Source organism: Poromitra crassiceps (assembly GCF_964638095.1).
Source record: "Poromitra crassiceps genome assembly, chromosome: 28".
NCBI classification, from domain to species: domain Eukaryota; kingdom Metazoa; phylum Chordata; class Actinopteri; order Beryciformes; family Melamphaidae; genus Poromitra; species Poromitra crassiceps.
In genome coordinates, this window is record NC_139651.1 from 20132239 (window position 1) to 20148288 (window position 16050).

A 16050-nucleotide genomic window follows, 5' to 3' on the forward strand; every position below is an offset into this window, starting at 1 on the left:
CACATTTATCCACACATGATTGTACATGCTACGCCCTGCAGCTCTAACATGTTTCTGAGAAACATGGTGGTATTGAAGTTGGATGGCAGCTGTGTGGACAGTCGCGTGTCTCTTGATGATTCCATGACCTTGAGTGTGTATGGTGAATGGTGATTGGTGGCTGTGTGTGTATGGTGAATGGTGATTGGTGGCTGTGTGTGTATGGTGAATGGTGATTGGTGGCTGTGTGTGTATGGTGAATGGTGATTGGTGGCTGTGTGTGTATGGTGAATGGTGATTGGTGGCTGTGTGTGTTGCTGTTGGCTGAAGCACAGGAGGCAGGGAGATGCTGGTGAGAAAGCTTCAGTACGCTATGTAAACACAGCTTTGTGCCCTGAGCTGTGTGCAGGGCTGCTTGCTGCTAGACTCCAGTGCCATGCATATGCTGCTATGAGCATCACTCTGAGGCTGATGCCGGAGCAACAGTGCCTCTTCCTATACATTTGATCTGCTTTCCTCTCTCTCTCTCTCTCTCTGTCTCTCATATTCCTCCCTCCTCCTCCTCCTATCTCTCTCTCTCTCTCTCTCTCATTCCTCCCTCCTCCTCCTCCTATCTCTCTCTCTCTCTCTCTCTCTCTCTCTAATTCCTCCCTCCTCCTCCTCCTATCTCTCTCTATCTCTCTCTCTCTCTCTCGTTCATCCCTCATCCTCCTCCTCCTCCTCCTATCTCTCTCTCTCTCTCTCTCTCTCTCTCTCTCCTTCCTCCCTCCTCCTATCTCTCTCTCTCTCTCCTTCCTCCCTCCTCCTCCTCCTCCTCCTCCTATCTCTCTCTCTCTCTCTCTCTCTCTCATTCCTCCCTCCTCCTCCTCCTATCTCTCTCTCTCTCTCTCTCTAATTCCTCCCTCCTCCTATCTCTCTCTCTCTCATTCCTCCCTCCTCCTCCTCCTATCTCTCTCTCTCTCTCTCTCTCTCTAATTCCTCCCTCCTCCTATCTCTCTCTCTCTCTCCTTCCTCCCTCCTCCTCCCTCGCTCCCCGTCTATTTGAGGGAGTGAGTGCAACATGGCAGTTGATAAAACATGCAGAGGCCTACATCTGACTGGCTCATTGAAAGGAGGCACAGCTACTGTCATTAAGATGGGGGAGGAGCCTGTGTATTCCTAGCTGTTACCTTTACGACCTCTTACTGGACTTATGAAGCGTGTTTATTAAATACCGGTTAGCATTCTTATTGTTGCTGTGGAGTAACGGAGCAAAGCCCAACAAACCCATTAGCCTATCACTCATTGCTTATCTTTGTTTCCCCTCATAGTATCTTTGTACTTATGTCACCCCTCCTCTCTCTTTGTACCCAATGGTCTGGTCTGCTTTGCATTTGTACCTTGGTTGCTTTATCTCCATGTCCTTGTCAGAATGTCACCAATCTCTTTTACCCGGCAGGTTCATCCCTCTCTCACCTCTTCCCTACTACAGTGCTTTCCCCTTTATAGTCTCCTTTTTATCTTCCATTATATCATCTTTTCATTGTTGTTTTGTTCAACTCACTATGTACCACCATCCTCTTCCTGTCACGTCTCCCTCTGGCCCCTCCTCTTCCTCTCACATCTCCCTCTGAGCCCCTCCTCTTCCTGTCACATCTCCCTCTGAGCCCCTCCTCTTCCTCTCACATCTCCCTCTGAGCCCCTCCTCTTCCTCTCACATCTCCCTCTGAGCCCCTCCTCTTCCTCTCACATCTCCCTCTGAGCCCCTCCTCTTCCTCTCACATCTCCCTCTGAGCCCCTCCTCTTCCTCTCACATCTCCCTCTGAGCCCCTCCTCTTCCTCTCACATCTCCCTCTCATATTTTGCCTTCATCTTGTTGATCTCATGTCTTCCTCACGTTCTCCCGCCCTCGACTCTTTTGACGTCCACATCTCTCTGGGTTCCTCACATCCTCTCAGCCCACTCCCAGTCTCTCAACGTTCTACCTTCTCTCACTCCCCCTACTCTGCTCTCCAACCTCCTGAACATTTTATCATAGTGTTTCATGATAGATGAGCTGCACTTGATAGAAAATTCTTGACTGCTAGAAATCTACCCTACTCTGAGTCCCTGATCCGTGTGTGTGTGTGTGTGTGTGTGTGTGTGTGTGTGTGTGTGTGTGTGTGTGTGTGTGTGTGTGTGTGTGTGTGTGTGTGTGTGTGTGTGTGTGTGTGTGTGTGTGCGTGCGAGCGAGCGAGCGAGCGAGAGAGAGAGTATTGTACTTTATTGGCTGGATGTAGGCACACATTAGGTCAAGCCCCAATGCTCTCCATTGAAAAGAGCCTGTGCCAGGCTGGGCATATGAGATGTGACATGAGAAATAATAGAGTTTATTGTCGATGCCCTCGAGGTGAACTAATAGTAGAATGGCGAAAGAGGCCACCTACCATCTCCAGGACACTGAATCCACAGAAAGCCATTCCCAGAAACCCTCTTATGCTTCTCGTTTCCCCGCAGCCCTCTAGTCCTGTACTTATCACAGACTGCACAATAGAGTGGTTGGCCAGTCTCACTTTAAAAGGCCTATATCAAAGGTCTGATGAGTCTAGTCTAGTCTAGTCTAGTCTCGTCTCATCTAGTCTACTTTATTTATAGGCTAGTAGTCCTTTATCACAGTCAAGTCTCAAAGGGCTTGCATGCCATCATGTGATATAACACACTATAAACACACTGTACAGTACATACATATACTGTATACAGTATACACATCATATATATACTATAAACACACTGTACAGTACATACTACATACATCGATTCCATTACGATTATCGATGCATCTCGATGCATCTTAAATCGATGTATCACTTTTTTTCCCCAACACATGATTTATTTTTTCTCACTTTCTTTTTTCTCACTGTGTGGAATTTGGAATTTGGAATTGCATTGTATTATGACCCATAATTAAAATAAACAACTGCATGTACTTCCATTATATTTTATTTGATTATTTATTTTTTTTTTTTTTTTTTTTTTTTTTTTAAATAATCGATTTTTGACATTTGTGAATCGATGCAGAATCGTGCACGTCCGCATCGCGATGCATCTTATAATCGATTATTTTTGACACCCCTAATACATAGGCTACTTAACATTCATTGTAATAAAGGCATAAGGGAGCACTTCCTTTTAAAGTCACCGTAATAAAATGGTAACGCTTTGGAATACATCCCGCAACTTACAGGGTAAGTAAGTACAGGGTAACAAAATGTGAATTTATGGAATAAGGGATGATAAAGGGGGAGAACTAAATAGACCTTTTTCACAGTTGCCATTTTGTGTCGAAAAAGCAGAATAAACACAGGTGTAAGCAAAACACTAATGAGGGTTTCCACAGTCCAATCATGGAAGTTGGAAACCCTCATTAGTGTTTTGCTTGCACCTGTGGTTCACTTAATTTACATATATCCTTTAAATGTGTTACAGGTTCCCAGTGATGTTCTATCAAGAGATCGCTTTAAGATTATATGGTTTCCACTGAGAACCCTCTTTAGTCTCTTCTGAGAACCTGATAAGAACCATCTCATCTCATTTTACTGTATTTTTGTCATTTTACCAATAATGTCATCAAAGTCAGTTTTGTTTGAGAAATTGTCTTCATTATTAAATGTGCGAGCAGCGACAGAGAAGGAGGAGAGAGAGTGAAAGCAGGATGGAGCAGCTCTACACATCTTTTGGAAACGTTGACACTCCTTCACTCTGTCATCAATCATTGAAGGAGCAGCTGAAGCAGCAACATACCTGAGTCCACCCAAGTGGGCACATCAGGCTGTCAGGTTGTCAGTATGGTGACATCGCAACTGGGAGAGAAGATGGTCAGGTGCTGCACACCAAGGTCTACCTGAGAAGAAGATGGTTATGTGCTGCACACCAAGGTCTACCTGGTACACTACACATGACTTCCTGATAGACATTGACCTGGGTCCAGACCTTCGAATCCACCCACTCCACCAAGTTGGCTGCTTTGAAGGAAACAGAGGGTAACAAGTTGACAATTCAGTCTGATATCAGGCTACTTACTATACATAGAGATCAAAACAACATGAACAGTACAATTTTCATTTTCTTCTTCTTCTCCTCCTTCTCCTTCTCAAAGGTGTGTATTTTGTGCAAATGGTAGTACTGTAGTTGTGATCTAAAACTAGGATCAAGTCCAAAATGTGTTTACCTTGATTTTGGATTAAACCTAATTAAGCCCCAAAACACAATGTGACTGTGGGAGTTCTGTGTGGCTCAGTTGGCAATAACACATTGTTATCACCACTAAGGGCTAGAGTGCAATGCTGCCTGGGTGTTAATAAATTCAACTACGTCGCTCTGTATAGAAGCACTTCTCCATTCAGTGGTGAAACCTTGGAATAGAAAATAAAGAGAGATATTTTCCCTGTCTACCTGACCTTCTCTCACCCTCCAAAGCATTCTCCCACATACAGTAACTGCTTCATCAAAGCCAAAAGGGATTCTGGATGGAGCAATTTGGATTAAAAACCACCATTGGTTAACCATTTCAACAACAGAAAAAGCGTCTTCAGATGCCAGTTGTCCTGGTGGATCCTTGTCCTGTCAAGAGGAACCCCCGTGGAACCCTGACTTCTGAGAGTGTCCTTCCTGTGTGCAGTATTTACCATATATGTGATGTCATCAGTATTTACCATATCTGTGATGTCATCAGTATTTACCATATCTGTGATGTCATTGCTTCAAATCACCGTCTCTGCAGGGGTTTGATAAGCCGCGCTGTGGCAGCTCCTATTTAGCCGCTGTCATAAAATCTACGTTATCTTGAATTATATATTATGTGTGTTTATTTTTTACATGTCTCTCTGCCCAATTTAAATTCCCATGCACACTTACATGACATTTCTATCATGAGCATTCTGTATCTGATGGACAGCTTACTCAGTGTATAGCAAAAAAATATTGCTTGATTTGTGGGTATGCGTGAACGCATGTGCAAGTATCATGCATGAGTGGATGAGTGAGAAAGCGAAGGAGTGTGTGTTTCTGCATCTCATTGCAGTGTGGAGTGTGGTCCCATAGTCACGTTTGGATCCTGAGAGCCAGGCTGTGTGTCTGGAGTGTGGTCCCATAGTCACGTTTGGATCCTGAGAGCCAGGCTGTGTGTCTTGGCCTCCACCCAATCTGTTGCTTCTTTGTCATTCATCATATTTTACAATGCTTCTTTGGTACCCGATGGTGTTGTAAAGCCTCTATAATCACTACTTTACGTGTGAATGTCTTTGTAAATGACAATTAAGGCGTGAAGACGCTCATCCTCTCTCTCTTTCTACCTCTCTCTCTCTTTCTACCTCTCTCTCTCTTTCTACCTCTCTCTCTTTTTCTACCTCTCTCTCTCTGTCTGCAGGGGAAGAGGAAGAAGCCTGGGGTGCAGGCTGACAGCTCTCCAGAGTCTGTGAGAGGTCGAGGGGAAAATAAAGCCATCAAGTAGGTGTCAGGCGCTGGGTAGGGGAGAGCGTAGCTGGAGGCTCATGGAAATGAGCCATGGCGTGGTGATAACATCACATTTTAACACGGCTTTACTTTTTCTGACTGTACTTAATCTACAGTTCCCATCGCGCCCTGAGGTGATGCATTATTAATTATATGCTTATATACAGTATTTCTTGTTTATCAAGCATCATTACATGTAGGAGAGATTGGATTTTACACTACTGATTTCAATGTCACTATGGCATTTTGTGTTCGTGCTTTTCCAGAGTTTACTCACAGTAATAACCCAAAAAAATAAGAAAACCCATTTAGGTCAGAGAGGGTGAGGAAAACTTAGCAAAGAAATAAAAACTTATCTTTAAAAAGACTCAATTCTCTCAATACTCTCAACTCTACTCTCAAATGTCAGTAGGATTATTTTGCAACACACATACAGCCATTACTGCAGAATGCTGAAATGCAAGCTAAAACTGCCACATTTTGTTTCAGAATATTCAATTAACCCATTGATACCTGATGCAGCATTTGCGTGTATATCCCTCATTTGTGTGTGTGTATCCCTTTAAGACCGCGAACCGCGTGACGCGGTTCGCGGTCTTAAAGGGATACACACACAAATGCTGCATCAGGTATCAATGGGTTAAAGCCAGCGTCTACAACTGTATGTCAAGGCATGAAATTCAAGTCAATTATTCTGAGTTGACACAATCGTAACAGGAGTTTGCTGACCTATGTACTTTACCGTCTGTCAAACCCGCATGTTATCTCAAGATTGCCACTCTGTAGGGTGTCCGGGTAGTGCATGGGTGGATTCCCTGCCTAGTACCTACCAACATGAGGGTTACAGGTTCGAGCCCCCGTGTTCCCTCCGGCGTCTGCCGTGGAAGGTGGATTAAGTGTATGTGTCCTGGTCCGCTGCACTAATGCCTCCTCTGGTTGGTCGCGGGGGGGGCGCCTGTTCGGTGGGGAGGGGAACTGGGGGGAATAGCGTGATCCTCCCACGCGCTATACCGTCCTGCCGGTGAAAGTCCTCGCTGTCAGGTGGAAAAGAAGCGGCTGGCGACTGACTGCACATGTATCTGAGGAAGCATGTGCTAGTCTACCCAGATCGGCAGAGAAGGTGGAGCAACGACCGGCGCTAACTCGGTCTTCTCTCCTTTCTCTTCTTTCCCTATCTCTTGTTTTTATTGTTCCCTTCTGGCTATTTGACTCCCACTTTGTGTTTCTCTTCATTCATAACCGGTCCATCTCAATAACTTTGTGTTTCTCTTCATTCATAACCGGTCCATCTCAATAACCATTTTTATTTGACGCTTCCGTCTTGTTGCTTTAATCCCCTACAGAGTGATAATCTGTGCTTTTCAATTATTGTTCCTCCATTCTGGGTGCTTTATCATCATGCACCAGCAACCTGTCATGCTATAAATGACTGTAGAGTTGTCTTAAACTCAACATGGATTTCCATTTCCTGGTGAACTGCATAGCAAACGTAATGTTATCCTTACCTTGGCTTTTTTATATACAGTATTCACCTTGTGTTCAGACGCGGGGGTGGGCCAAATTCTTCCGGGTCGTGTTAACACTTCCGGTCACGGCGCCAAATACGAAAGAATGTCAGAAGAAGAGAGTTGTTTTTGTAGCGGACAGTACAGGGGGTAAAACAAAGTACGTAGCCTATGACTTTGAGCTCAGTACACAGCAGGTAAGCGAGTATCCACTGTTAGCCAGGTCAGATAACGTTATCGTCGACAATGACGAACACTTAGTTTCTTGTAAAACATACCTGGACTCCAACAAAGAAAGCTTCAGATGGTTTTCTCTCCTCCGAGCGCTCGAGTCACTTACGTCTGTAAGACATTAACGTAATTCCCTGGAATGCGAGAATTAACGAGCTACGAGTTACATGGCATTGCATTCTTAGACATTGCCGTTTGCTTTTATTTGGTATGTTACATACAGTTTGCTAAATTATTACGGTAGTTAATTCAGAGTTAGCTGATATTGGAGCAGCCAGCCATTTTTTTTTTTTTTTTTTTTTTTTGCCGGAAGTCGTCACACGACCACACAACCGGGTCAAATGGACGTGGCTACATAAGGTGAATACTGTAGCAAAATGCAGAATTATCCACCCTTGTTTTGTAGAATTGTGCACAGTTTTAGCAGAATTATATAGGCATTATTCCATTTATCTTATTCATGAACGCTCTCTCCCTGACCTATCTGAGAAAGCATTTTAACGGTGGTTCTTCTCTAACCTCTTTCTCATCAGTCAAGACTTTTCCCACCTGCCATGTTGCTCTATTGTGGTTGTCATGCTGTTCTTTGCTGCTTGCTTACCTCTTTTATCTCTCTCTCTCTCTCTCTCTCTCTCTCTCTCTCTCTCTCTCTCTCTCTCTCTCTCTCTCTCTGGCCTGCAGTGATCTAGACAGAGACTTTTGGAATAACAATGACAGCGCCAACGTGCAACAGAGGTGGAGCTCCTACCCACCAAAGGAGTTCCTCCTAAACATGTCTCCCTATGCCCCCTACGGAGACCCTCGCCTCACGCCCAAGTGAGTCTCGGTCATGGCTGGTAAGGGACCCCTCTATCTGGGCAGGGCTGTACTGAAAGGGGGCTCAGCCGATCAACTGTTCTCTATTCTGGTTGCATCTCGCCAAGCTTTCTAAACACCTCATAGCTCTTTGACTGCTTAAGGTAATAGAAGGACAGTATTTTAAATATCTAAATTGGACCATATTTTGAATTATATACATAGTATAATTTTGGACTTCACTAATTTGGCAATTTCAACAATGTCTAGTTGGTTAGCTATTACAAGCAAATACACACAGAAACCATGTGTGCAAAATGCTAAATACAGGCTAAATAGAAGGTCTGAATTAAAAGCAAACCTTGACACTTATCAATTGAAAGATGGTTTGTAAACTCAGATCAACAGCCTAAAGGGCTGTTCAGACAGGACGTGTGTATTTGAGAAGCCAGCGCCTTTCTATTCTCTATGGTACGGACGCGCTAGGAGCGCTCCTCTTTCAACGACCGCACCTGACGTTTAGGCGCTCTTGGCGGTTAGTGTTTTTGGGCGGAGTGCTCTGGGCGTCTCAAGCTGAAAAAAGTTGAACATTTGGAGGAAAAGCGTGCTGCTCGTCGTGTCACTCCTCCTACCTCTTCTCCTGTCAGGGCGGATCTTAAAACTCTGCTGCTGCCAGAATTGCCAATAATCTGGCTTTCATGTTTACAGTGCGAACAATCAACAACAACAAACAGATGAAACTAGCTGGCCACCGTCCGAGTGAGCGTATTGCGTCCTGACCCGTAGGCTGTACTGTAAAATAACACTACACTAAACCAAAAGGCTCCGTGTGCTGTGGTCTGTGCGTGCTGGAAGCGCTCTCCACATGATTTCCAAAGATCTGAAATACACACGTCCTGTGTGAACAGCCGCTAAAGGGGGCAGAAAGCAGTATTCTGTACCACTGTGTGGGTCTTTACACAGAAGTCTGCTCTCATCCCTGGTAATCCTCATGTTTTTGCATCCAGGCATGTCCAAGGCTAGGCGGTGTTTAGTATGCACTACTGGCCATGCAGGACCTGACAGAGATGTGCAGCGCCATCTCTCCAAATTGATGGGATTCCTACAGTAGGAACGTCCCTAACCTTGACAGAGATAATGATGGCCTCCATCCAAAGGATTCCTCCTGAATAGAAAGCCCTCTGCCACTGCCATTGATCACGTCATTTAGACATATCTAGGACAATAGAATAGTGGTTGTAACACAGAAACAGTTTCAAGATCAGATCAGATTGCAATAGAGATCTATATGTGTGAACCCTTCCTAGTGTCCTGTCAGATAATCCAACATGGCTGTTAGAGACTCATAACTCAAAACAATAAGAAATCACATTTTGTTGTGTTTTGCCACAGTGTTGAGGCTGTATAAGTGTATTTACCACAGTGTTGAGGCTGTCTAAGTGTATTTACCACAGTGTTGAGGCTGTATAAGTGGATTTACCACAGTGTTGAGGCTGTATAAGTGGATTTACCACAGTGTTGAGGCTGTATAAGTGTATTTACCACAGTGTTGAGGCTGTATAAGTGTATTTACCACAGTGTTGAGGCTGTATAAGTGTATTTACCACAGTGTTGAGGCTGTATAAGTGTATTTACCACAGTGATGAGGCTGTATAAGTGTATTTAGCACAGTGTTGAGGCTGTATAAGTGTATTTAGCACAGTGTTGAGGCTGTATAAGTGTATTTAGCACAGTGTTGAGGCTGTATAAGTGTATTTAGCACAGTGTTGAGGCTGTATAAGTGTATTTAGCACAGTGTTGAGGCTGTATAAGTGTATTTACCACAGTGTTGAGGCTGTATAAGTGTATTTAGCACAGTGTTGAGGCTGTATAAGTGGAAGGTTAGAGAGCCCCATTCCCTACAGCCCTGCTAGCCTCATTAGGCCCTCTTACTTCTTACCTCTCACCTGCAGCCCATGGATTGTGACCATGGAGACGGACAACCCTCAGACAGCAGAGCTCTGTGTTGTACATTTGGACATATCCCTTCTCCTTTATACAACCCAATCACTCAATACATATATATACTCCAATCTGCTTGTAGGGCTTACAACCTGGACTTATACTTCACTTAAAGAGCGTGGTACAGGTCACACAAAAATACAATTATTTACAGTTAGGACTCAAGATTCTTATTAAAATACCCCCCAGAAATGGGGGAATGGAGGAAAAAGGTGGCATTATAATGCACATGTAAAAGAAAAAAGCCATCTGTGTAGATAACACCTGTGACGACACTTGGGCTACTGTACTTACTGTAATAATAATAATATACAGTCAATGTGTACAGCAGAAAACTTTCCAAAACACCAGACGTACGATAATCATCGTATTTGTACGATAATTTACCACCAAACCCAATAGCATTTTGACCCTCTGTCTGGTACGATAGTTTGACACTGCCCAGAATGCATTTCGGCATTGACGGTAGAAAAAGAAAACTCCTCTCCATTTCCCCCCCCAAAGGCAACTTTTAACTTTGTTTAGTTTGGGCTCTATCTATGGTTAATATGGCTCTTTGTAGTTTCAGTAGTCAAACATAACTAAGTAGTAAAACCCCCAATATGCAATTGATTTTTCAAAATAACACCTACCGGTATTTGCAAAGATACATTTGGGAGCGACCATCTCAGCTCGTGTAAGCCGGCTGCAGAACGCTCTGAGGCGGATAACTTTATCATCGGAGGCGGACGCAAGTGGCGCTCGCTGGAGCTCAAGAGGAGAGCACAGTTTCAGCTCCAGAGGGGAGGAGTTTCAGCTCCAGAGGGGAGGAGTTTCAGCTGCAGAGGGGAGGAGTTTCAGCTCAAGAGGAGAGCAGTTTCAGCTGCAGAGGGGAGGACTGTTAGCTTGCAGAGTGGAGGTGATGTACTGGATGCTTTTTCCCAATCCGCCCCCTAAACACTCAAGCCCTGAACCCTCAGTCCCTCTAATGGCCGCCATCTGAAAGTGGTTGAGTCATCAAGTGTGGAAGGGATCCACATTGGATAAATAAGAGGATTGGGACAGCAGAGCCCTTTGCACTTGACAAGATGATGTTGACTCTGGCACGTTTTGGGTTCGCTATATATTGTTTATTGTCAAGACGCTTTGAGGGATATAATCCCTGATGAGTCTGTTCTCATCCAGGCTCTGGCTCTACAGAGTGGACAACAGGTCATTTAAAAATAAATGTAGCCTACTGCAAAATCTGCAATCTGCAACATGTGTAATTATAATTAAAATAAGCATAATAATGACATGTCACCCAACATTATACACAATGTCAATACTGTACAATAGCCTACAGATTCGGTAAAACTATTTCTCATTCATCAAAAAAGTTGCAATTGTAATAGAAATGATCGATGATTATTCTAGGATTGTGTAAAATAACTACTTGCATTCCTCTGATATAATCTTTTTGTCTAATCTGAAATCCCTATTAATGTAATGTTTCATTGTCAATTAAGGCATTCCAGCGCACTCGCAAACACCGCGTTCGTTTCGCGCGTGTGTTCTTTTATTTTTTTGACAGATATTTGCAGCCTTCCCCGTTTTATACGTCACAACGCTATGCATTGTGGGCAATTCCCTTTCCGTAAGTGGCCATAGCTGCTCCCTTACGGTAAGGGGGCAGAAAGGGCTCACTCCGAGCCCTCATTCACTTTGTGATTTCACTGTGGGACATCCTTAAGCCCTCACTCCCTTCACGTGAACGCGCCTCTAAGGGCTTGAGGCAGTAAGGGGGCGAATTGGAATTGGGCCGTACTGTAGTGAGCGGCCTCTCGACGGGCGGACAGACCGGGACAGACGGTCGGCGTACGGAGGTAATGTTCCGAGGGAACATTCATTGATTATTGTGTATTAAAATCGTCACAGGTGTTATTGCTAGATTTGAGAGTTTTTATGTGCGCATGGCAGATGCTTCACAAAAACCAGTCTAGATGCAGCTACTGTATGTGTGGGGAAAAAACAAAAGAGAATCCTAATTGCTACATAAAAGTCCCACATATGAATGCAAAGTGGTGTCTAACCTGCATCATGCTCTTTAACTCTCTGAACCTTCATGAGGCTTTTCCACAGAGGGTTGACCGTTGTTGACTTGTTGTTGTGTGTTTGACCTTTGAAGGGGTGGGGCAGTGGGGGGGCTTCCGTTCTATGTTCTGTCGCCGTCGTGGTGTGTTGTCTTTTTCTGACTGTTGTCGTTGTTATAGGAGTTGTTGTTGTTGTTGTTGTTGTTGGTGGTGGTGTTTTTACTGTACCTCTCTCACTTTTCCCCCCAGTCGCTTTGTGTTTCTGCTCGTCCTTTGTCACTATACTCTCACTATCACCCATAGTAACCTAAGTTCTATATAAGCCCACCTTATAGAGAAGAATGATGTGACATTGTAAAAGTTTGGTGCAAGAGATATGCTATGCTCAATTTATGTACAGTATATGGGCAACACACAAAAGTGACTGTTTCTGTGGTTGCTTTTTTGGGGCTCTAACAATCATATAATGTATGATCATTATAATTTCTATTTCCCCCCCCGCCTATTTTTCTCCTGACTATTTTCTCTTTGGCTCTAAATCAAAAAATGCTAACAAGCTACCAAACTCCTGCTCAAGAGAGGAGACTTGTTGACATTTTGAGACTTAAAAAAAAAAATCATGCTGTTGTTTGACAACTGTGAAAAGGTAATGCCATTTTTTTTTTACATTGTATCACATAAAGTATTAGCACACAGAAAAAACAACCATAGAAAATGTGGATTAATTTAGTTTCATTGAAACGAATAAGGTTTCGCACCATTCTTATCAATAGATCTCCTCAGTCTAGTCTTCTGAGCCATGCTCTGAAGGTTAACCTTATCCATCTTCTGCAGTACAGCAACTAAGTATTTGTACGGTCAAATCTGTGAAGAACAACTCCTATATCATCAACTTTGATGGCGTAATTTTGATGCATTGCACGTGTCACTGTGGTGTTAGGGTCCTTCCACCTGCTCCCTCGTCTCCTCTCTCACTCTGATTACACCTCGCTTGACCTATTTCAAACTATAGCGCACTCAATGACTCTCTATCTGTGCAGTGACATATTGAAATGGTTGTAATGATAATCGCATAATCTAATGATATGGTTGAAAATCGACGTGATTGTTGTAACTGCATTGTGTTAATGTTATTGACATAATGACTAACCCTAACCCCTCAGTGGCTTTGAATAGGCCTCCCGATAGAAGTGAAAACACAATGTAATCATCGTTTCCACATTTCTACCTGACTCACCTCAATAACTTCTCTTGTTATGGCTTCATTTTGACTTACAGTAATAATGCTCTTATAGTGCTAATGACAGTGCTGCTGCAGCTAGTGCGTGAGAGTATCCTGCACATAGACTGTGTAAAGCCAAATACACATGTTGTTGTGTGTGTTGTCCCGCAGCTGTGTCCTGTCTGCTGTGTCCTCGCTGAGTGGACAGTCCCTCTGCTGAAGCTGCAGTGTGTCTGTACTTGTCTCAGTGTAGGTGGCTAGGTTACACCATGTGTCTGTACTTGTCTCAGTGTAGGTGGCTAGGTTACACCATGTGTCTGTACTTGTCTCAGTGTAGGTGGCTAGGTTACACCATGTGTCTGTACTTGTCTCAGTGTAGGTGGCTAGGTTACACCATGTGTCTGTACTTGTCTCAGTGTAGGTGGTTAGGTTACACCATGTGTCTGTACTTGTCTCAGTGTAGGTGGCTAGGTTACACCATGTGTCTGTACTTGTCTCAGTGTAGGTGGCTAGGTTACACCATGTGTCTGTACTTGTCTCAGTGTAGGTGGCTAGGTTACACCATGTGTCTGTACTTGTCTCAGTGTAGGTGTGCTAGGTTACACCATGTGTCTGTACTTGTCTCAGTGTAGGTGGCTAGGTTACACCATGTGTCTGTACTTGTCTCCGTGTAGGTGTGCTAGGTTACACCATGTGTCTGTACTTGTCTCAGTGTAGGTGTGCTAGGTTACACCATGTGTCTGTACTTGTCTCAGTGTAGGTGGCTAGGATACACCATGTGTCTGTACTTGTCTCAGTGTAGGTGGCTAGGTTACACCATGTGTCTGTACTTGTCTCAGTGTAGGTGGCTAGGTTACACCATGTGTCTGTACTTGTCTCAGTGTAGGTGGCTAGGTTACACCATGTGTATGTACTTGTCTCAGTGTAGGTGGCTAGGTTACACCATGTGTCTGTACTTGTCTCAGTGTAGGTGGCTAGGTCACACCATGTGTCTGTACTTGTCTCAGTGTAGGTGTGCTAGGTTACACCATGTGTCTGTACTTGTCTCAGTGTAGGTGTGCTAGGTTACACCATGTGTCTGTACTTGTCTCAGTGTAGGTGGCTAGGATACACCATGTGTCTGTACTTGTCTCAGTGTAGGTGGCTAGGTTACACCATGTGTCTGTACTTGTCTCAGTGTAGGTGGCTAGGTTACACCATGTGTCTGTACTTGTCTCAGTGTAGGTGGCTAGGTTACACCATGTGTATGTACTTGTCTCAGTGTAGGTGGCTAGGTTACACCATGTGTCTGTACTTGTCTCAGTGTAGGTGGCTAGGTCACACCATGTGTCTGTACTTGTCTCAGTGTAGGTGTGCTAGGTTACACCATGTGTCTGTACTTGTCTCAGTGTAGGTGGCTAGGTTACACCATGTGTCTGTACTTGTCTCAGTGTAGGTGTGCTAGGTTACACCATGTGTCTGTACTTGTCTCAGTGTAGGTGGCTAGGTCACACCATGGGAGAGAAGGAGAATGTGTGCTGAATTAAAAAATAATAATAAATACAGTAGGTGCAAGTTATGTGGCTTTACTATGGAAACATTTAAAGCAAATAACTGTTTGTTTTCATTACAAGCGGCGGGCTAGTTGCTGTGAGAGTATACAGACAAACTAGCAAGCTAACAATTAGCGTTGTGTTGACATCAACTGCATCTGCGATTAAAACATTTGAAAGATGTCATATCTGCGTCATTATGCAGCCATTAGATTTGCAAATGACTTACAGTGTGTAAAGTAAGCCATTGGCTATTTACTGATCCGATTATTACTATTGTACTCACACCTCCTCACTTCAAACCTAGCACCAGTTTTATAATGACTGACTGTCTGTCTGGCTGACCGGCTGGCTGACCGGCTGGCTGGCTGGCTGCTGTCCTGAGTTTCTGTTGTGTGGCGGGCACTTTTCACTGGATGGAGAAGCTCCCCTTCTGTCTCAGTCTGTCTTCTGCAGAGGGGTCAGCTCCCCTTCTGTCTCAGTCTGTCTTCTGCAGAGGGGTTCACTTATCGCTTTGACTAACCTCACTGATCATACTTTTGCTCTCCGACTCTCTCTGTCCGTCTCTCTGTCCGTTTGTCCGTGTGTCTCTCTCTCTCTCTCTGTATTCTCTCTTGGGCCATCTCTCTCTCTCTCTCTCTCTCTCTTTCTCTCTCTCTGTATTCTCTCTTGGGCCGTTCTCTCTCTCTCTCTCTCTCTTTCTCTCTCTCTCTCTCTCTCTCTCTCTCTCTGTATTCTCTCTTGGGCTGTTCTCTCTCTCTCTCTCTCTCTGTATTCTCTCTTGGGCCATCTCTCTCTCTCTCTCTGTATTCTCTCTTGGGCCGTTCTCTTTCTCTCTCTCTCTCTCTCTCTCTCTCTCTCTCTCTCTGTATTCTCTATTGGGCCGTTCTCTCTCTCTCTTTCTCTCTCTCTCTCTCTCTCTGTATTCTCTCTTGGGCCATCTCTCTCTCTCTCTCTCTCTCTCTCTCTCTCTCTCTCTCTCTGTGTCTTTGTTTTTGTCTATGATCCACCCCACCGCTCCTCCCAGTGGGGCCGTGGATAAGGGTGGGCAGGGAGGCGCTGGACCCTCCCCAGGGCCCAGTGAGAGTGGGGGCGGGGCCGCCTGTGGGACGGGGGCGGGGCCCAGTCGCAGTGACAGCGTGCGGAGCATGTTGACGGGGGGCAGCAAGGCCGGCCGGTGGCAGACGCTCCAGGGCCACCTGCAGGCCGGAGGCCTGCGCTGCACCAAGTGAGTGGCACAGTGACAGAGATGGGGGCACACATGA

General features: G+C 44.7%; 1 protein-coding gene across 1 annotated transcript in view; it reads left to right on the top strand.

Moving 5' to 3' along the window:
- Positions 1 to 16050, top strand: part of syt7b (synaptotagmin VIIb) — a gene marked incomplete at both ends in the record, with an annotated part of 128520 nt that overhangs the window by 66533 nt on the left and 45937 nt on the right. Inside the window, 2 exons of the mRNA XM_083662266.1 lie at positions 5363 to 5442; positions 7866 to 8000. Coding sequence (XP_083518392.1) covers positions 5363 to 5442; positions 7866 to 8000 — 215 coding nt within the window. The remainder of the gene's footprint in view (positions 1 to 5362; positions 5443 to 7865; positions 8001 to 16050) is intronic.